The sequence below is a fragment of the Conger conger genome, chromosome 19 (genome assembly GCF_963514075.1).
Source record: "Conger conger chromosome 19, fConCon1.1, whole genome shotgun sequence".
In the NCBI taxonomy this organism is placed as follows: Eukaryota; Metazoa; Chordata; class Actinopteri; order Anguilliformes; family Congridae; genus Conger; species Conger conger.
In genome coordinates this window covers 6,565,502-6,587,469 of record NC_083778.1, presented here as the reverse complement: position 1 = coordinate 6,587,469, position 21,968 = coordinate 6,565,502, and the positions used below count along the sequence as shown (strand labels likewise).

At 51.5% G+C, this 21,968-nt stretch overlaps 1 protein-coding gene and 1 long non-coding RNA gene across 3 annotated transcripts in view; both read left to right on the top strand.

Moving 5' to 3' along the window:
- chst11 (carbohydrate (chondroitin 4) sulfotransferase 11) overlaps nucleotides 1–11,807 on the top strand; it is a 38,720-nt gene extending 26,913 nt beyond the window's left edge. For both annotated transcript variants that reach the window (XM_061229636.1, XM_061229634.1), the window contains exon 3: nucleotides 10,953–11,807. In XM_061229636.1, coding sequence (XP_061085620.1) covers nucleotides 10,953–11,807 — 855 coding nt within the window. The remainder of the gene's footprint in view (nucleotides 1–10,952) is intronic.
- Nucleotides 11,808–12,090: 283 nt separating this feature from the next.
- LOC133119127 (uncharacterized) lies at nucleotides 12,091–17,360 on the top strand. The gene is made up of 2 exons (XR_009706489.1): nucleotides 12,091–12,427; nucleotides 16,041–17,360. It is a non-coding gene; the product is annotated as an uncharacterized LOC133119127 (long non-coding RNA).
- The last annotated feature ends 4,608 nt before the right edge of the window (nucleotides 17,361–21,968 follow it).

The window sequence follows — 21,968 nt, the reverse complement described above, 5'->3', positions numbered from 1 at the left end:
CTGTCCTGACGTGGCCCACTCTCCATTCTCCCGTCCTGACGTGGCCCACTCTCCATTCCCCTGTCCTGACGTGGCCCACTCTCCATTCTCCCGTCCGGACATGGCCTACTCTCCATTCTCCTCTCCTGACATGGCCCACTGTCCATTCTCCTGTCCTGACCTGGCCCACTCTCCATTCTCCTCTCCTGTCATGGCCCACTCTCCATTCCCCTGTCCTGACATGGCCCACTCTCCATTCTCCCGTCCTGACATGGCCCACTCTCCATTCTCCTGTCCTCACGTGGCCCACTCTCCATTCCCCCGTCTTGATATCTCTCTCGTCACAGTCACTTAAAGCCCGGTTGCATAAAACACCTTAAGTGTTTCACTTAACTCTGACACTTCAGGGTTGAGTTCCCCTTAGCTAAGGGAATTACCTGAGGGTGTTGCATATGAACCCTTAGACGTTTTTCTTATGTAAGGGAAACCATTAAGTGCTTTGCTGCAATGGTTGATGTTTTACTGTTGCAAAATTTCACCGTAACCATGGATGCGTTATCTCATCGGTTACTATCATTGGCTATACAGAGGCTATACATTAAAATAAGGTTTTAACCAGTAACCTACGGTAGCCTAGCTATATTTAATTTTGCGAAAATGGAAAATACGTGAAAATGAAAACCATTTTAAAAAGCGAACTCAATCCGACTGTGACAGCAACCAAAAACAGAAGATGTGGGAGGAAATAGCACATAAGTTTAATACTAGAAATATAGCCATAAAGACAATTCAGATGGTCTTTAAAAATATGAGAATATGCATATATGCGAAAAAAGAATTGAGCAAATAGCTATAGGAGGGAATCCAGCAAAACCAGTGAGAACTAAAGTAGCCTAATAGCTGGCTAGGTAGCTACCCATAGATAACTATAGCAAGCCATATTCGATCAGGTTATGTTGAAGTTACATTTTGTATTAATGTTTGAAGCCCAAATGATCGGCTACAATTCTACAGCGCTGTTGAAGCCAAACTAATGCAAGTTACATTGTTTGATAGGAAGTGGATCGCCCCCAGCTGATTTATCAGAATCCACGGAAATGGTCAAATACATTCTTGGGAAGGACTCATCAGTTCTGGCTGGTATCCCAGGAGTGGACCACCTGAGCCGATGGAGTAGCAGAATGAGTCATTTAAGAAGTAACTATAAAATATGAAAAAAATGAGTATGCCTAGTATAATCTCTTTCTTCTCTGTCGGCCTAGAACTGCTTTGAAAATTTTAGCAAAAAGCCGAGGTGCAATTAAAAGTTGTAATATATACACAGTATATTGGGTGATCGAGTTCACCTTCCTGGTTGTTTGCGGTCTCGTAAATAGATTTGTGTGCAAATCTATATTCAAGAATGAATTTTTCTTCCTCCAATGGCAAAAAAACCTCAGCTATTCCTTTGTTTACCGAGACTTAGTCTATAGGTAATCTGTAGCTAACCTTACATTTTACTGAGGGAAATTGTTGTTAAGGTGTTTTATGCAACAGATTTTAACATATTACTTAAGGGAACATGCAATACTTAAGGCTGTTTTTGAGGGTTTCTGACATTTCACTTCAGGAAAGCCTTAAGAGCCACTTAAGGGTTTGTTGTGCAACACTCTTAAATCTAAGGGAAACTTAAGGGAAACTAAAGGGAAACCTTTAGGGAGACTTAAGGGGAAATTACACTTAAGGTGTTTTATGCAACCGGGCACAGGCCTGTGCTCATGCCAGAATGACAATCTCAATCTCACTACGGAAGACAGATCAGGAGAGCCTCTCATTTGCGGTTGGTTCTGAAGGTTATTGACAGCTATTGACAGTCGCTGCATGTTTATGCAGTCGTGTCGTATTGATCAGGCAGCGCGAGGCGGTGCTATTGGCCGGTGTTTTATGATAGCAGGGATTGCCGTCGCCCGTCTCCCCGCCCCTCTGCCGCGTGCTGTTTAGGCTTCGTCATTGGCCACGATAATAGGCCGTCGTTACCGACGGCGACGGCTTCACCGCGTCTTCTGCAGTTCCTCGCCATGTCTCCCGACGCTCCTTTCTAATTAAAGAGCCGGGGCTTAACAGCGGCAGCTGAGCCTGGAGAAGCTGTACTGTACTGTACCTCTGTTGAATTATCTCATTTCCCTAACCGCTAAAGCGTAACGCTTTACTGAACTTAAGAGCCATAACTGCATTTTCAATCTTAATTACATTGGCTTGGAGTAGCTCTGCTTCTGCGTGTGGTGTTTACTGTTTTGTGTTTGGGGAGGTTTTTTTTTGCGGGGGACGGGGGGTGTCGAGACGGGGGATGGTGTGCAGTCTGGATGGCGACGTGCTCGATGAAATAAAGCCTTAAATTTACTGCCGTTTGGATTTCAGATGTGTGAAGTAAAAGCAGGGGGTCAGGTGTGATGGATTGTGTGTATGAGCGGACATGGGGCCTCCACCCTACACACACACACATACACACTCACACGCGCACGCACACACACACACACACACACATACACACTCACATGCGCACGCACACACGCACACACACACACACACACACACACGCACGCACGTGCACACACTCACACACTCACACTCATTCGCACATACACACACACACACACACACACACACACACACACAGTCACACTCATACGCACATACACACACGCACACAGTCACACTCATACGCACACACACACACACACACACACACACAGTCACACTCATAGACACTCATACACACATACACACACACACACAGTCACACTCATAGACACTCATACACACGTACACACACACACACAGTCACACTCATAGACACTCATACACACATACACACACACACACAGTCACACTCATGCACTCACACACACACTCACACAGTCACACTCATGCACTCTCACACACTCACACACACACTCACACACACAGTTACACTCATAGACACACATACTCACACACACACAAAGTCACACTCATACACACACAGCTGGGCTGTGAGGGCTGGTTGTTTTCCTGGTTCAGTATGAGGCCAGGGCTCTTTTCACTGGCTTTGTCTTCAGCTCCATTTTCCCACAGATGCGAGCAAACAGGAGATAAGATCCCGATTATGTGCGCGGACTCGCTGAGGCCTGCCAGTGGAATGCGTGTGTGGGGCAGTCCCATTCTGCCATGCCACACTCCCCCTCCTCATCCTAGGACATCTGCCACCGTCCCGCTAAGGCTAACAGATCCGCCACCCCGCTACATTACATTACATTATTGACATTTGGCAGACGCTCTTATCCAGAGCGACGTACAGTTGATTAGACTAAGCAGGAGACAGTCCTCCCCTGGAGCAATGCAGGGTTAAGGGCCTTGCTCAAGGGCCCAACGGCTGTGCGGATCTTATTGTGGCTACACCGGGATTAGGACCATCGACCTTGCGTGCCCCAGTCATGTACCTTAACCGCTACGCTACAGGCCGCCCGCTAACAGAGCCGCCACCCCGCTCCGGCTAACAGCCGCCACCCCGCTAAGGCTAACAGACGAGCTCTCAACGAGGGAAAGTCCTGACCCCGCCATCCTGGCTCAGAAACGCCGCGTTCCTCAGAAAGGCGCCGTTTCGAAAGGCTGGGGAAAAGGCTCTGTTTGTTTGCGCGGCTCCGTTTCCCCTCCCCGGGTCCTGACACCGGCTGTCTGATCCACCGCAGAGGGTGAGAGCGGCGCACAGGATGCAGATCCGGTGAAGCCTCGCATCAGCGCACACACAGCTGCTCTGTGTGCCGGCGGCACAGAGCCTCCACTGTCTGCAGCACCGGCGGTCCTGACGCTACTGAGCCCTTACTCACTGCTGTACGTCCCCGAAGAATGCGCGCGCGCGCGCGTGTGAGCGTGCGACTGTGACTGCGAGCCGTCTGCCGAAGGCCGGTAACGTAATGGAACATCGTGGCGTTTTAAAAGTCAAACCGGAGAAAATAAAGGAATATTTTTTCAGCAAATGAAGAGGTGTGCACACCCGTAATCGTGCAGCATGTAGCGTAGTGGTTAAGGTAAATGACTGAGAGAGGCCAGGTTGGTGGCAAGGTTGGTGGTTTGAATCCCGGGGTAGCCACAATAAGATCCGCACAGCCGTTGGGCCCTTGAGCAAGGCCCTTAACCCGGCATTGCTCCAGGGGAGGATTGTCTCCTGCTTAGTCTAATCAACTGTACGTCGCTCTGGGTAAGAGCGTCTGCCAAATGCCAATAATGTAATGTAATGTAAGGTTTTAAGGGTTCTATGAAGGCCACATTCCCAGGCTGCGTGTAGCAGGGCCCTGGTCCGGTTCCTTCTCCTTTCGAACCGTCAGCCCTGCAACATCTGAGGGTTTGAACTCCACACAAAGCCACAGACAAGCATTTTCTCTCTCTCTTTCCGCTGGTGTGCGGTGAGCATTCTGGCACAAAATGGCCGCCGTTGCATCACCCAGGTGGGTGCTGCACGTCAGTGGTGGTTGAGGCGAGTTTCCACCTCATCACGGTAAAGCGAGTGTCTCGAAAAGCACTATATAAATGCAATGATCTATCTGACCATCCATTTCTACTGAAGGGACTGCGTACCAGTTACCATTAAAAATAAACAATGAGATGAATGTGGTTTGGAGCATGGAGTAAGATAAAAAATGAATAATCTCTCAATTATGAATGCGAGGGGTGAGAAGTGCTGACTGCCGTGTGTCTGAGGAGAGCTTGGAGAGACGGGCTCTCGTTTCATGTCCTCCGGGGTTTGCCACAGCGTACGTGTGATATTTTAAGAGAGGGCAAACAGTATGGAAATACCATCAGAGTAGGATCACGGTATCGATTGGGCCATCACCATGGTTACTTGTGACACGGCACTATTGCCACGGTGAGGCGGCAACGTTGTGGATTCTGAGCATTCTAGAGTGCACTGGGCTCATGGCTTGACTCCAACTCCCATAATGCATCACTCCCAGGATTCCTTGCACTGCTCAATCAGCTGATTGGCTCTCATCTCTGCTTTGGTATACACACTGTGTGGAAAGTGTGTGGAAATTTTGGGCCAGAATGGAATGGCTGCTATGAAGGTACAGAAAGAGAATAACAAACACCAGAGTTATTCTTACCGCTTGTGGGGTTTTGGCCGGGGTAGAAATACGCCTTCTACCCTGAGTCTGCTCGAGGATAGAGAGCGCATTGAGGGTTGAGCGTGCTGACACGCACACACACGCACACACATGCACACACACTCTCAATTACGTACACACACTCACACACACACACACACACACACACACTCTCTCTCACACACACACACACACACACACACACTCACACACACTCACACACACACTCTCACACTCACACACACACACACACACTCTCACACACACACTCACACACACACTCTCACACTCACACACACACACACACTCTTTTAATTACAGCTGTAAAACCAGGGGAAGGAGATTATGCGGAAAGCGTGTGTGTGGAAACAAGAAGCGTGTCTAATTATAGAATCGCCATCCAGCGTTCGCCAGTGTTTTTCCTGCCCCTTAAACACAACTGCTGTTATGTCTGCAGCAAACAGCCACTTTACGGATGAATTTAAACCCAATAAATTGAGTTTCCGTCTGAGAAATGATTTGTTTTTCCTTTATAATCTTTTGCAGTTTTAAAACAAAAGCAAAAAGGCTTTAACTGTTTCAAGTGTGATGTTGCACCGTTTTGGAGCCGCAAGTTTGAAGCCGCTCTTGGGGAAGATTAGAATATATCATTTTACATATGATTTGCATTTTAACTTTTTGGAATTACGTTTACTATTAACATAGCAGTGTTAGGAAGAGGGTTTCAATGTTGTGTGTGTAGCAGAGTTAGCGTAAAGGTTTCAGTGTTGGGTGTGTAGCAGAGTTAGCGTAAAGGTCTCAGTGTTGGGTGTGTAGCGGAGTTGGCGTAAAGGTTTCAGTGTTGGGTGTGTAGCAGAGTTAGTGGTAAGGGTTTCAGTGTTGGGTGTGTAGCAGAGTTAGTGGTAAGGGTTTCAGTGTTGGGTGTGTAGCAGGGTTAGTGGTAAGGGTCTCAGTGTTGGGTATGTAGCAGAGTTAGTGGTAAAGGTTTCAGTGTTGGGTGTGTAGCGGAGTTAGTGGTAAGGGTCTCAGTGTTGGGTATGTAGCAGAGTTAGTGGTAAGGGTCTCAGTGTTGGGTATGTAGCAGAGTTAGTGGTAAAGGTTTCAGTGTTGGGTGTGTAGCAGAGTTAGTGGTAAGGGTCTCAGTGTTGGGTATGTAGCAGATTTAGTGGTAAGGGAATCAGTGTTGGCTATATAGCAGAGTTAGTGGTAAAGGTTTCAGTGTTGGGTGTGTAGCAGAGTTAGTGGTAAAGGTTTCAGTGTTGGGTGTGTAGCAGAGTTAGTGGTAAGGGTCTCAGTGTTGGGTATGTAGCAGAGTTAGTGGTAAGGGTCTCAGTGTTGGCAATGTAGCAGAGTTAGTGGTAAAGGTTTCAGTGTTGGATGTGTAGCAGAGTTAGTGGTAAAGGTTTCAGTGTTGGGTGTGTAGCAGGGTTAGTGGTAAAGGTTTCAGTGTTGGGTGTGTAGCGGAGTTAGTGGTAAGGGTTTCAGTGTTGGGTGTGTAGCGGAGTTAGTGGTAAGGGTTTCAGTGTTGGGTGTGTAGCAGAGTTAGTGGTAAGGGTTTCAGTGTTGGGTGTGTAGCAGGGTTAGTGGTAAGGGTTTCAGTGTTGGGTGTGTAGCGGAGTTAGTGGTAAAGGTTTCAGTGTTGGGTGTGTAGCAGAGTTAGTGGTAAAGGTTTCAGTGTTGGGTGTGTAGCAGGGTTAGTGGTAAAGGTTTCAGTGTTGGGTGTGTAGCGGAGTTAGTGGTAAGGGTTTCAGTGTTGGGTGTGTAGCAGAGTTAGTGGTAAGGGTTTCAGTGTTGGGTGTGTAGCAGGGTTAGTGGTAAGGGTTTCAGTGTTGGGTGTGTAGCAGGGTTAGTGGTAAAGGTTTCAGAGAGGGGCAGAATGACACTTTGACTCTGTGCTGATATGAATTCCAGCAGTACAGTATGTCCTTGAGCCGTCTCTCTGATCTGAATTCTCTCAGCAGATCAGAAAAAATGAAAGAAGGCTTTTAAAGGAAAAGTGGGCATGCGGCTCTGTGGTGTCAGCCTGCACGTACACACAAACACTCACACACACAGCCAGCACACACACACATAAAGACACACACACACACACTCACACAGAGACACACACACACACACACACACACAAACACTCACACACACAGCCAGCACACACACACATAAAGACACACACACACACACTCACACAGAGACACACACACACTCACACAGAGAGACACACACACACACACACACACACACACAGCAGGACCCCCTGCTGAGGGCTCTGTCCTGCGCTCCACCGGCCTGATGGCATTCTCCCTCCTCCTGTTCTCCTGAAGCACCTCCTCTGCTGTCTCGAGTGCCTGCTCACTGCAGTCTCTAAAACAGGAGCCAATTTTCTGCTTCAGGACGCCATGGATGGATAAGGCTTAACGCCAAGTTCCAGCACAATAAGACAAACCTACTCGGTGTTTTACCGATGTTATGTGCACTGCACGCTCTCCTGTTTGTGTTTATTCTCCTGGATGGATGAGTCCCATTGCAGTGTGTGTGTGTGTGTGTATGTGTGTGTGTGTGTATGTGTGTGTGTCTCCCTCTCACACTTTTCTCCATTAATGCTGCTGTGGCTAACATGAGAAGCCCCTGCGTTGTTGTGCTGTGTGTTTGAACACTGCTGTACTTGTGCATTCAACGCTCACACACACACACACACACACACACACACCCACCCATACACACACACACACACACACACACACCCACACACGCACACACAGTTGGGTAGAGAGATGCTGCTTTGGTGCTCTTATCAAATGAACACAGATCAGAGTAAATGAACTGTACAGGAGACTCTGATCATCGAGAGAGTCGAGCCAGAGTGAATAGGAACTGTAGGAGACTAAATGTGTGCAGGTGTTTTGCAACAAATAGCAGCGCACTGGTATTGGTGTGAAATATGACCGTGAGCAGGATTAGTATTCTCACACAGCCCGTTCTGTCTCTCGCTAAATCTCCCCCATATTGCAAAGCCAGAGGAGAGAATTGGATTTGAAACACAACGCAGGATATGGGAGAGGTGGGATATGTGGGTCTCGTCTTGGAGCTGTACTCTGGCTGTCAGAGATGCCGCGTGTATAGACAAGGGTGTGTCCCAGTCCTCGGGAAAAACCTGTCCTCCTTTCCTCCACTCGTCTTCTCCCCATCCTCCTTTCCTCCACTCATCTTCTCCCCATCCTCCTTTCCTCCACTCGTCTTCTCCACTCGTCTTCTCCCCATCCTCCTTTCCTCCACTCGTCTTCTCCCCATCCTCCTTTCCTCCACTCGTCTTCTGCCCATCCTCCTTTCCTCCACTCGTCTTCTCCCCATTCTCCTTTCCTCCACTCGTCTTCTCCCCATCCTCCTTTCCTCCACTCATCTTCTCCTCCCATCCTCCTTCTCCCCCCACCCCCCAGTGTGAGACCAGTTACAGTAATTGATACGCTCTGATTCCATAGACTTCACAGTGGCCCGATGTCAAAATTGAAATGCAAAATGGCTGCTGCTGTTGCCGCGACGATAGGAAGCTGGGAGATTAAAAATGGCGGCCGGTGAAGGTTTAACGAGGTCTGGCTCCGTCTGACGAGCAGCTGAAGGACAACACAATATACACAGTATACTTACGCAGATAACGTTTTTAGATATTTATGTGACACAACGTGACCTCGGAATTATTTGGTTCTCTCTCTGCATTCTGAGAAGTTAGGGTTAGGGTTAGGGTTAGGGTTAGTTATTGAGCTTAAAAGCCTTCACCTCCTAACGCGGCAGAACTGAAACGCAGGGCAGGGCTCGGTTGGTCAAAATGACAGGCACCCAAAAAAGTACTCTGAATGTGCAACATCGAAACACCCTGCCCAGGGTTGGAAATTTCAGCCAAACTCATATTCTCTCTCACACACACACACACACACACGCACACACACACACTTCCCAGAGAATACGAGCAGGCACCATAGTGTCATTCCCACAGCAGCCCCTCTGAAGATATTCTCAGTAGAATATTCCAGAAGCTTTGGTGGATGGGCTAACCTGGGATGGATGTCAGGTGCTAGGGAACACATTGGACACACCTGTGACTCTCTAAAATAACACAGCAGTGTCAGGTACAACACCCCCCTCCCCTCCCAACTACTCTGCACAATGCACACGTTTGCCCTTGTCCCTCTCAAGTGGCCCTCTCTGCATGCTCTGCATGCAGTGCAGTCCGTAAGTACTTGGACAGCGGTACCACGCCCGTTCTTTTGGCTCTGCACTCCAACCGATTGGATTTGAAACGAAACAATGAATAACGAGGTCAAAGCACTGACAGTCAGCGAGGAACGAGGAACGTGCTTCTCTGTCATGTTTTCACAGCACGGTTCGTGGACGGGCGGAGCGGTGAAACTTCGACAGCTTGTTTCCATGGTTTCCTGCTCCCAGCCTTACTTCGTGTTTTTGTTGGGGGGGTTTTTTCGGTCCGCCGATGTTTGTATCAGCGGGTATTGCTGAGCTCAGTCGACTCCGGAGGGATAAAGCACCGTGTAAGCACAAGCATTGCAAAGCTAACTCAGGGCGGCCTGTAGCGTAGTGGTTAAGGTACATGACTGGGACACGCAAGGTCAGTGGTTCTAATCCCGGTGTAGCCACAATAAGATCCGCACATAAGATTGGGCCCTTGAGCAAGGCCCTTAACCCTGCATTGCTCCAGGGGAGGATTGTCTCCTGCTTAGTCTAAATCAACTGTACGTCGCTCTGGATAAGAGCGTCTGCCAAATGCCATGAATGTAACGTAATGTAACTCGGGTTGGGCTGAAGAATGCAACGGCATGGTTTGGCCATGTACACGGTGGAAGCATTCTGAAGCAGGGCTGATCCCAGAACGCACTGCTCCATGCGTCTGCTTGGGACAGTTTTTACACTGTGTCTCAGGAAGTGGAGCCTGAGTCAATGAAGAGGCAAGGATGGAATTAAATTACATTACATTACAGCTGTTTAGCACAAACTCTTATCCAGTGTGACTTACACGCCTTCCTCGTTTTTACACGGTACGCCCGTCTCTAACCAGGCTAACATTACAGTATGTGACATCACAGTCATTTTAGCAGACGCTCTTATCCAGAGCCACGTACAATGAAGTGCAAATCAGAACCAGGGACAAGTGCGCTGAAAACCCTGTATGGTTTAGTACCTTGCTCACAGGTGCGTTGGCAGTGTCCTATCTGGGAAACGAACTGGCAGCCTTTGTTACGAGCCCAGTTCCCTGACCCACACCACTCAACTGCCCTCTGTATGTGTTCTGCAGTGCAGTGTGTAAATGGTAAAAGGTTGGCATTTGTGTAGCGCCTTTATCCAAAGCGTTGTCCAATTGATGTTTCTCATTCACCCACTCACACACACACTTGCACACCAATTGGCTGCCATGCAAAGCACCAACCGGCTCATCAGGAGCATTTAGGGGTTAGGTGCCTTGCTCAGGGATACTTTCATATGCATAGCTCTAACTATCTCTCCCTCTCCCTTCCCTCTCTCTCCCCCCTCTCCCTCCCCCTCTCTCCCCCTCTCTTTCTCCCTCTCCCTCTCCCCCTCTTTCTCTCTCCCTCTCCCTCTCACTCCCTCTCTCCCTCCCTTTCCCTTTCCCTCTCTCTCTTTCTGTCTCCCCCCTCTCTCTTCCCCTCCCTCCCTCTCCCTCTCTCCCTCCCTTTCCCTCTCTCTCTTTCTCCCTCCCTCTCTCTCCCTCTCTCCCTCTCTCTCCCCCTCCCTCCCTCTCCCTCTCTCTCTCCCTCTCTCCCTCTCTCCCTCTCTCTCCTTCTCCCTCCCTCCCTCCCCCTCTCCTCTCCCCCTCCCTCCCTCTCCCAGTCGGAGTTTTCCGGGACGGCGTTCCTGCACCAGGCCCGGCGGGACCAGGTGTCGGAGACGTGCCGGGCGCAGGGCTCGTCCGGGCGGAAGCGGCGGGTCCTGACCCCCGGCGACCTCCGGCACCTGGTGGTGGACGACGAGCACGGCCTGCTGTACTGCTACGTGCCCAAGGTGGCCTGCACCAACTGGAAGCGCGTCATGATGGTCCTGACGGGGCGGGGCCGCTACGCCGACCCCATGGAGATCCCCTCCAGCGAGGCCCACGTGCCCGCCAACCTGAAGACCCTCAGCCAGTACAGCATCCCCGAGATCAACCGGCGGCTCAAGAGCTTCCTGAAGTTCCTCTTCGTGCGCGAGCCCTTCGAGAGGCTGGTCTCGGCCTACCGCAACAAGTTCACGCTCAAGTACAACACCTCCTTCCACAAGCGCTTCGGCACCAAGATCGTGCGGCGCTACCGCAAGAACGCCACCGCCGAGGCCCTGAGGGACGGGGCCGACGTGCGCTTCCGGGAGTTCGCCGACTACCTGGCCGACCCGGCCACGGGGAGGGAGGGCCCGCTGAACGAGCACTGGGAGACGGTCCACTCGCTCTGCCACCCCTGCCACATCCGCTACGACCTGGTGGGCAAGTACGAGACGCTGGAGGAGGACGCCAACTACGTGCTGGGCCTGGCCGGCGCGGGCGAGACGCTGCGCTTCCCCAGCTACGCCAAGTCCACCCGCACCACCGACCTGGTGGCCGCGCGCTTCTTCCACAACGTCAGCTCCCGGCGGCAGGCCCAGCTGTATCAGCTGTACCGGCTGGACTTCCTCATGTTCAACTACTCCACGCCCAGCTACCTGCGGATGGACTGAGGGGGGGGGGGACTCGCTCTTCAGCGGCTCGGCCGATTGGTCGCGGTTCGGCGCGTGGTGGGGGGGGTTTCCGTGGGGACCGAGGATCGGGGGGCCGGTTGGGGCCGGAGCCGTTGTCGATCAAGGCGAGGGGGGTCCGATCTCTGAAGCGGAATGGAAATGGGCGGCTTGGGTTGGGGGGAAAGGGGGGGAGTGGTTGTGAAAATCGCTGGTGGGCTGTTGTAAATCGCAGGGAGCGTTCTGTTGTTAAGTTGTGCTGTTATGTGGAGGGTGGGGGGGGGGGTACATATATATTTATTATACTTCTTTAGATGGGTGATAAAGATAACACTCAAATATGCATCACGGTATAGCTTGGGTTCTGCATTGCATTTCAACATTCCTTTTTTTTTGGCCGGGACGGGAGGTGGCAGGGTTTGGAGTCTGGAATGAACTCGGACCGTAAAGGAGCAGCATTTGGCTGGCTCGTCCCGCCCATCTCCCCGTGTGACTCCGCCCAAGGGCACCAAAGCACAGAGCTGCAGGACGGAGACGGCAAGGAGGGGCGGGTCCACCGGTGGAAGGGCGTGTCCATCTATGAAGGGGGCGTATCCCCTTGCAGAGAGGCGTATCCAACAGAGGTGTGTGTCCTTTAGAGGAGGGACGTGTGAGGGGGCGTGGCTATCTACGGAGGGGGCGTGTCAATGTGAGGAGGCGGGATTTCGGGGCGCAGTGAGGTCAGCCCAAAAAACCCCAAAAAAAACCCAACCCCTGCTTTTATGACCAAACCATTTTTGTTGTTGTTGTTGTTTGTTTTTTGTGTAAACTATTATTTAATTTTTTTGGTCAGTTCTTGTTTTCTGTTTTTTTTTTTATGGGAAGTTGCTGCGAGCGGCAAAATCTGATTATTTAAGTGACTCCTAAGTCATATTTTTTTGCAGGCAAGCAGATGACTGAACCAGCGCCTTCTGAAATAAGAAATTTGTTTTGAATATTTTTTGACGTCTTGCTTGGTGTTTGGTTTGTATTTTGCTATTTTTCTCCTTTTATTGCACTGTGTAGGAGACTTTGTTTTCTGTGCCTTTACTGCACGTCTTTGCTGACCTGAGTGTGTGTGTTACGGGAGCATCTGGTACCAAAGGGTTGGTAATCTGACAGCATAATCCTTTATTGTGGGGGCAGGTTTTTTTCTGCCATTTCCTCTCAGGTGCCATTTTGTGTTATTCCATGTGGACGTCTCCTTCCATCCCCGGTTTAATGTGCGTGTAAAATGTCTTCTGTTCTGCAGTGCTGCTCAGGACTGTTCTCAGGTCAGCTGAAGATAGGGAAGAGCCTGGATATTAGTACAGACCCCTTGTGCAGAAGTGTGTGTGGGTGTGGGTGTGTGTGTCTGTGTTTCTGTATCTGTGTGTGTGTGTGTGTGTGTGGGTGTGTGTCTGCATGTGTGTGCTTTGTATTCCTCTCTTGTTTATGTAGCCTTTACGTCAAATATGGTGAAACTGCAAATGGGTATTTTATCCGCTCTGCAGTCTGAAGTGCCTGGATAACAGAACGAGCAGAATGAAATCTCTGATTTACAAAATGTTATGAGCATGCTGTCCGATATCCAGCGTGGGCCGGAGACCACCATTCCCCCCGCTCTGTACCCCCCGCTCTGTTCCCCCTTTCCCCCTCTGTACCCCCCGCTCTGTACCCCCCCCTCTGTACCCCCCGCTCTGTACCCCCTGCTCTGTTCCCCCCGCTCTGTACCCCCTCTGTACCCCCCGCTCGGTTCCCCCGCTGTACCCCCCGCTCTGTTCCCCCCACTCTGTTCCCCCTTTCCCCCTCTGTACCCCCCGCTCTGTACCCCCCCCTCTGTACCCCCCGCTCTGTACCCCCTGCTCTGTTCCCCCCGCTCTGTACCCCCTCTGTTCCCCCCGCTCTGTTCCCCCCACTCTGTACCCCCCCCTCTGTACCCCCCGCTCTGTACCCCCTGCTCTGTTCCCCCCACTCTGTACCCCCCGCTCTGTACCCCCTCTGTTCCCCCCGCTCTGTTCCCCCCACTCTGTACCCCCCCCTCTGTACCCCCCGCTCTGTACCCCCCGCTCGGTTCCCCCGCTCTGTTCCCCCTTCCCCCCTCTGTACCCCCCGCTCTGTTCCCCCCACTCTGTACCCCCCCTCTGTACCCCTGCTCTGTTCCCCCCACTCTGTCCCCCCCGCTCTGTTCCCCCCGCTCTGTTCCCCCCACTCTGTCCCCCCGCTCTGTTCCTCTCTGTTCCCCCTGCTCTGTTCCCCCTGCTCTGTTCCTCTCTGTTCCCCCTGCTCTGTTCCCCCTGCTCTGTTCCTCTCTGTTCCCCCACTCTGTTCCCCCTGCTCTGTTCCCCCCGCTCTGTTCCCCCCACTCTGTCCCCCCGCTCTGTACCCCCTCTGTTCCCCCCGCTCTGTTCCCCCCACTCTGTACCCCCCCCTCTGTACCCCCCGCTCTGTACCCCCCGCTCGGTTCCCCCGCTCTGTTCCCCCTTCCCCCCTCTGTACCCCCCGCTCTGTTCCCCCCACTCTGTACCCCCCCTCTGTACCCCTGCTCTGTTCCCCCCACTCTGTCCCCCCCGCTCTGTTCCCCCCGCTCTGTTCCCCCCACTCTGTCCCCCCGCTCTGTTCCTCTCTGTTCCCCCTGCTCTGTTCCCCCTGCTCTGTTCCTCTCTGTTCCCCCACTCTGTTCCCCCTGCTCTGTTCCCCCCGCTCTGTTCCCCCGCTCTGTTCCTCTCTGTTCCCCCTGCTCTGTTCCCCCTGCTCTGTTCCTCTCTGTTCCCCCTGCTCTGTTCGCGCCTCTCAGCTAGCTCTTGGGCTAACGGTCCCCACCCAGTCTCCTTACGCTTCCTCAGCGTTTCCCCAACGTTTCCTCAGCGTTTCCCTGTCCTTCCCTGCCTTTCCAGTTGCTTCACTGCAGTGCTCTGGTCTCCCCAGCAAGGTCCTCCAGGTGCAGGGCAACGGCATCTGCCCCTCAGAGCTAAAACAACCCCCCCCCCCCCCCCCCAGAGAGAGAGCGGTGAACCCCCCCCCCCCCCCCCTCTCAAAGAATGTCAGACGCCGTTATACTCACCAGAATTCTTCGGTATAAAAGCTCTAATTTTAACACTCCAGAGCCGAAAAACACCGCTCTGAAAAACACCGCTCTGAAAAACACGCACCCGCCCACGCAGGACTGGGCTGTCCCAGAGAGGGAGAGGGGGGGCGCCTGTACCAGTCCCAGGAGCCTTAGGGTCGCACCGGGCCGTAAGGCTTTGCCTCTCTCTCTTTCCATTGACTGTTGCTGTGACTCTGACCCCCAAATTAACGGGTGCTTCCAGCACTCGTCAGGCGGCCTGGCATGCAGCATGGCTTTGAGACATTTTTTACTGTATTGTAAATGGGGCGGCCTGTAGCGCAGTGGTTAAGGTAAATGACTGGGACATGCAAGGTCGGTGGTTCTAATCCCGGTGTAGCCACAATAAGATCCGCACAGCTGTTGGGCCCTTGAGCAAGGCCCTTAACCCTGCATCGCTCCAGGGGAGGATTGTCTCCTGCTTAGTCTAAATCAACTGTACGTCGCTCTGGATGAGAGCGTCTGCCAAATGCCATTAATGTAATGTAATGTAATGTAATGGATATTTTTTAATGCCATTAATGTAATGTAATGGATATTTGTACATGCATTCTGATGATACATATAGCGAGGTGGAAGATTCACTTTTAGACAAGAGGAGCTCATGTGATTCAAAATCGGGTCTTAGAAAACAGGCAGTAATTGTTTTTGCCAGGGCAGTGATTATCTTCATCTCGGCTAACGGTAGCAATAATGGAGCGCAGAAAAGGGTGCAGTTAAATATAATGCGTGAACAACCAGTGCTATTCACAGAACAGCCACACCCTTGAGTTGACTCTTGTGTGTGTCACACAGAAATGAGTCCCCATGTTATCTCACTATTCGCTTTTCCTTCGGTCACGGACCAGCCCTGTGCCACCAGTCCCGGGCAGACACGCCCTCTACGCCGCCTGTTTCCCATAGCAACATGCAGGACATGTTTCCCATCACGCTGCTGTTCCCGCCTCTCTGTAGTCCTCGGAGAGGTTTAGTAAAACGGCTGCCGGTTTAAACAGGGACACCTCTGCACAGAAAAGAAAGCGTTTTGGATCGGTGCGGTCAGTTGACATCCAACTTTTGGTTTTGATATTTTTTATTTCCTGAGTGAATTCCGGTTTCAGTCCAGCAGAACCTTGCTCTTGTGTGGCCCCCAGGTCCGTCGCCCCCCACCCCCGCCCCGGATACGTGCTGTGCCCTGGGCGACACTGATATGGGCAGGGACAGCCGTGCTGTATGCTGTCATAGTACCCGGATAAAACGGAACCGGCCCTTTAAGCAGGTGGCAGTGGGTGCGGTTTCATCGCCCGTGGGGGAGGGGTTTGGAACGTGATTGGCGCGTGGCCTGTGCGTAGTCATCTCCAGGTTGGGAAAACCCGGCGCCACTTCTCGACGATGTCGTTCCTGACTACCCAGCATGCTTTGCTACCACGACCACCGCCGCCACAGGGACGCACAGGGAGGTGGACGGCTCTCGCAAACTTCGATGATGAAATCTACAACCCAACCAGCCAGTGTTAACGACCCCCAAACGATCTCCCAAGATCTGTAGCAGCAAACTGGACATAACTCGAGTCTGTATCTAAATATTCTTCATATGGTTTTAACTGCTCGTAGCTTTCACTTTTCTCCTTATAAGTACTGTGTAATATTCACCTGGATAATATTCTCACTTTCCCCAAGCCCAGCACATCTTATGATCTTAAAACCCCTGCGTTTTTGCAGTGTAGCTGGGTTTATTAACACTCGCCCAACCTCGGTCGTGATGCGTATCCTCAGAAACGCACAAGTGCTGCACCCGCATGGCAGGCCCACCGACCCCTGCCCAGAGCGGCTCACAGCCTCCATCATCACAAACCGCTCCCTTACGTAACACACACGCACACACACACTCACTCTCACACACACACTCACACACACACACTCACACACGCACTCACACACACACACGCACACACACTCACTCTCACACACACACTCACACACACACACTCTCACACACACACTCACACTACACACACACACTCGCACATACACGGTCACACACACACACTCACACTACACACACACACTCACAATCACTACACACACTCACACACACACACACACACTCTACCTAATCACAAACCGCTTCCTCACGTAATCGCCACGTATCAGCCAATTAGAACATTAGGACAGTAGGTTTTCCCCAGCACGTCCCTCTGTGATGTCATTTCCTGCCCCTCGCCCTTGTGATAATGACAGTCCATTTTTGGAATGGACTGTGTCGAGGCAGCTCCCAGCCCCTCCTGTAATTTATTTATTTATTCTCAGAGGTGCTGTGTGAGGAGAGCGAGCTTGGGGGTCCCGCCTCTGTTTGGTGCGGGACGTTGGGGGTGACGCACTCTGTCCGGCACACGGGACTGTGGATTCAGGAAGGGCAACCTGACTCCTGGGGCGTTTCTCAATAAAACGGATCGACAGATCCACCAATCCAAGCAGATGTGGGCCTTTTCTTTGTCTCCAGTCTTTCTTTCTTTTCGTCTTGCTAATGTTCACCATTGGGGTTCAGTGTTATCACTTTGCAAATGGGTTGGTATTTTTCACTCCTACAGCACACACAATCTCTCCTAACTGTCAGCACCTCACATTAACCCTTAACCCTTTACGGTGTGAGGTCACTGATAATATGTAACGCAGTGATTGTTACATCAGAATTAGAATGTTCAGGGAGGAACATTCTAATGCTGATGTAACAATCACTGCTGGTAATTAAAAGCAACAGAGTGTTCTAGAACACTAACGTTCCATATCATTAAAAAAAACCTGCTGTTGAATGAAGTGCACTTGCTTTTGTTTGTTTTCTTTGCTTGTGTTGTTTACTAAGAGACGAGTCAGGGGTAAGATGTGTACTGTAGATAAAATAGAACAGTGTGTAGATACAGGATTACTAGAACAGACTTGCTCTTCCCGAGCAGATTCCTGTGCGTATGCCGTTCCAGGAATGCAGCGATTTGTATCACAGGGTGAGGAACAGGCTCTGGGTTTGAGTGGGGTGAGGGCGTGTCGTACAGGGTGAGGAACAGGCTCTGGGTTTGAGTGAGGGTGTGTCGTACAGGGTGGGGAACGGGCTCTAGCTTTGAGTGGGGTGAGGGCGTGTTGTACAGGGTGAGGTGAGGGCGTGTCGTACAGGGTGAGGAACAGGCTCTGGGTTTGAGTGAGGGCGTGTCGTACAGGGTGGGGAACAGGCTCTGGGTTTGGGCTGTGAAGTACAGTTTCCCTGTGACAGTGAAGGAATCGTACCATTAAAACGTGAGCCAAATCTTCCTACTCACATTTTTATTTCATTTTTATTTCGTTATTGTCCCAGCTGTGACATCACATGACACCAGCACATCCTGAAATTGGTGTCACCATGGAAACAACACAGGGCAGCTGGGAGGACAGAGGACCCAGGAGAGAGAGAGGCTTGGGACTGCTCTTGAGGATCTCTCCACACACTCTCTCCCTCCCTGCGCACACACACACACACACTCTCCCTGCACACACACACGCACACACACACACTCTCTCCCTCCGTGCACACACACACACTCCCTACACACACACACTCACACACACACACACACACACACTCCCTCCCTGCACACACACATGCACACACACTCACACAATCCCTCCCTCCCTGCACACACACACACTCACACACACAATCCCTCCCTCCCTGCACACACACACACATGCACACTTGCTCCCTGCACACACACACACACGCACACACTTGCTCCCTGCACACAAATACATTCCCTCCCTGCACACACACACACTCCCTGCACACAAACACACACACTCCCTGTACACAAACACACACGCACACTCCCTCCCTCCCTCCCTACACACACACACACACACACACACACACTCTCTCCCTGCACACACTCACACACACACGCACACTCCCTCCCTCCCTACACACACACACACACTCTCTACCTGCACACACTCACACACACACACACTCCCTGCACACAAACACACACACACACACACACACACTCCCTCCCTACCACCCTGTCCTATTCACCCATTCACTGTGTCACCTCCCTGTAAGAAAGGCAGGTTGGGTCAGTGAGAATCAATGTCGTTTCAGAGACTGTGCAGCAGAGCCTGACTTCTACAGAGATGGATTTTATTGGATAGAATTTCAAATCGGTAGAGAAATGCTGTACCACAAAGGTCCAAAACACGACCGGAATCGCAACGAGCTCCGTTCCATCCAGACCCGACTTCAAATGGCATCGCTTTTGGATTCAAATACTTTTCCGCATTCGACTAAGCTTGCCTGGAAATATCACGATCCCGAAAGTGTAAACCCCGCCCATCTGCTTCCTCCTTGGAGGCGTTCATGCACCAGGCAAGATCAATAGAGCACAGAAAAATGCTGCTGAGCCCCGATCTGATTTCATTGTGAAACATGGAGCTCAATCTGCCGCGGTTTCTCTGCCACACAGCAGGGAGGCCGGCGGCCATCTTGAGTCCTGTTTACTCTTGGGAGGCCGCCGGCCATCTTGAGAAAAGGCAGGTGGAATGTTCTGGATTGTTGCAGGCATTTTGTTCCTGGGAGAGAGACCGTGTTATTGGATTTGGGGGGTGGGTCGGGTCATGGTTCAGTTTGCCAGCCCAGACCGGCCAGCTGAGAATGTAACCGCAGTTATGCTGGTTCAGTAATGTCGACCAAAGCATGACGTTTGTGTGTGTGTGTGTGTGTGTGTGTACAGGCTGATAAGCAGTAAAAGAGATAAAAGTCGGTAAAAGATGATTGATTGGCTCCCTGAGGTAAACCTGAATCTGTTATACCCACTTAATATCCTACTACCCTGGCCTTGAATGGACATTCTCCACCCAGCTCCTCTCATTGGTCTGGTGACCTCATGTGCTCCTGTCATTGGTCTGGTGACCTCATGTTGTCCGGTCACTGCTCCTAGGAATATGACACAGCTGAGCCAGGCTGACCTTTGACCCTGTTTCCCACGCTTAGTCATCTCGGCACGCGATTGTTGGAAATTCCTTCAGGAGGGCTGGTGCACCCACCCCGTCACCCAGGCCCGGAGTCACGCTGGAATTTCACTGTTTACTGTTAGAGCAGGGCCTGTGTGTGTGTGTGTGTGTGTGTGTGTGTGTGTGTGTGTGAGAGAGAGAGACAGTGTGCATCGTGTGTGTGTGAGAGAGACCGTGTGCATTGTGTTTGTGTGTGTGTGTGTGTGTGTGAGAGAGAGAGAGAGAGACAGTGTGCATTGTGTGTGTGTGAGAGAGACCGTGTGTGTGTGTGTGTGTGTAGGAGTGCAAGTGTGTGGTCGGCAGACCATGACGCCATTTCACTGGGGTTGATATAACCCTTATAGTGGACACACGCTTTTACTCCGCTAAGCAAACAAAGGCTGTCATCACGGACTGTGAACACTCAACGGCCATGGCCGTTCACCCGCTGCGCTGTTACTGCCCTTGTTGTTAAATGTCAAGTGCTGCTGTTATTCGCACATGCATTTAATGTTTAAGGTCTGAACGCCGTTAGGGAGAGGAGAGCGGATGAGCGCGGCTGATTGTGTTCACGTAGCGGCTTGGTAAATCTGTGAGGGCGATCGCTAAGCTTCCCGCTGCTGTAACCCAGGGCCTGGCTGTGGAGGGGAGGGAGGGAGAGATAGAGAGATAGAGAGAGAGAGGGAGAGATAGAGAGAGAGGGAGAGATAGAGAGGGAGAAAGGGAGGGAGAGATTACGAGGGAGATAGAGAGAGAGATAGAGGGAGGGGGAGAGAGGGATAGAGAGAGATAGAGAGGGAGAGCAGGAGAGAGGGAGGGAGAGATAGAGAGGGAGGGAGAGATAGAGAGGGAGATAGAGAGAGGGAGAGAGGAATAAAGCAGGAGAGAGAAGGAGAGAGAGGAATAGAGAGGGAGAGAGAGGACGAGGAGATCAGCAGTCACTGGAGCCAGTGTTGGCCTGCACGCCGCAGAAAGAACACGTCGTCTCTTTGACACTGCGGACGACGAAAACGACAAAGGGCTACATTCACGGCGTGGCGTTTAACAACGCGCGCGGAAAAGCAGCCCAGTTTAGCTGGGAGACGGGCAGCTGTGCGTGACAGCTCTCCGCTGAACAGTTCCATCTCCTCTGTCCGTACGGGACGGGCTCGAGGCCCGTGTGGGACAGGCCCTCTGACAGAACGTCCTCGGTACCAGCTGTAGGCGCAGCCCTGTGTTACGCCGTCACCGCTTCTGTGAACCGCTCTCGATTTCATGCTTCAGTGCGGCATGAAGCATGTCAGCCTCAGGGCAGCCTGTAGCCTCGAGCTCAACTGGGACCCAGAAGGTCGGTGGTTCAAGCCCTGGTGTAGCCACAATAAGATCCGCACAGCCGCTGTGCCCTTGAGCAAGGCCCTTAACCCTGCATTGCTCCAGGGGGGATTTTCCCTTGCTTAGTCTAATCAACTGTACGTCGCTTTGGATAAAAAGTGTCAGCTAAATTATTAAAATAAATGAAGTTGAGAGCTTAAATAATCTAGAACTCTTTGTGAAGGAACGCAGACCTTTAGGAAGCTGCTCTGTCTTATCAGTTCAGTTATTTTCCAATGATAAACCATTTACCGCTCCCTACACCAGTCTAAAAAAGCTTCCTTAAAAAGGAACCAGTCTAGCTTGGGACTTGAACCCTCATCTGTTTTAAATGCAGAGTAAAACTCCTCTGCGCCACAACCCAATGGCTGTTGAACCAGCGTCTCATAATCATACACAACACCATCTGAGGCCTACAATTTGAAAAACCAGGCAGTGAAAGCAGGTTATAAATATGTAAACACCGGTTGGGTCTGGAACCCAGACCACTCTTACTGTTGTAAAACCAGCGCCTCTGTGGCGTGTGCCACTTCTTCACTGCTTTTGGTGCTGAAATTTCTGCATCCTCCTGATGACAGGGAAATTGCGGTAGAACTTTGGAAGCTTAAACTTTTACTGGCCACAGAGAGGGATTTAACCCCACATGCACAGACAGAAAGGGTTTTAACCCCACAGGCAGAGAGGGATTTAACCCCACACGCACAGGCAGAGAGGGTTTT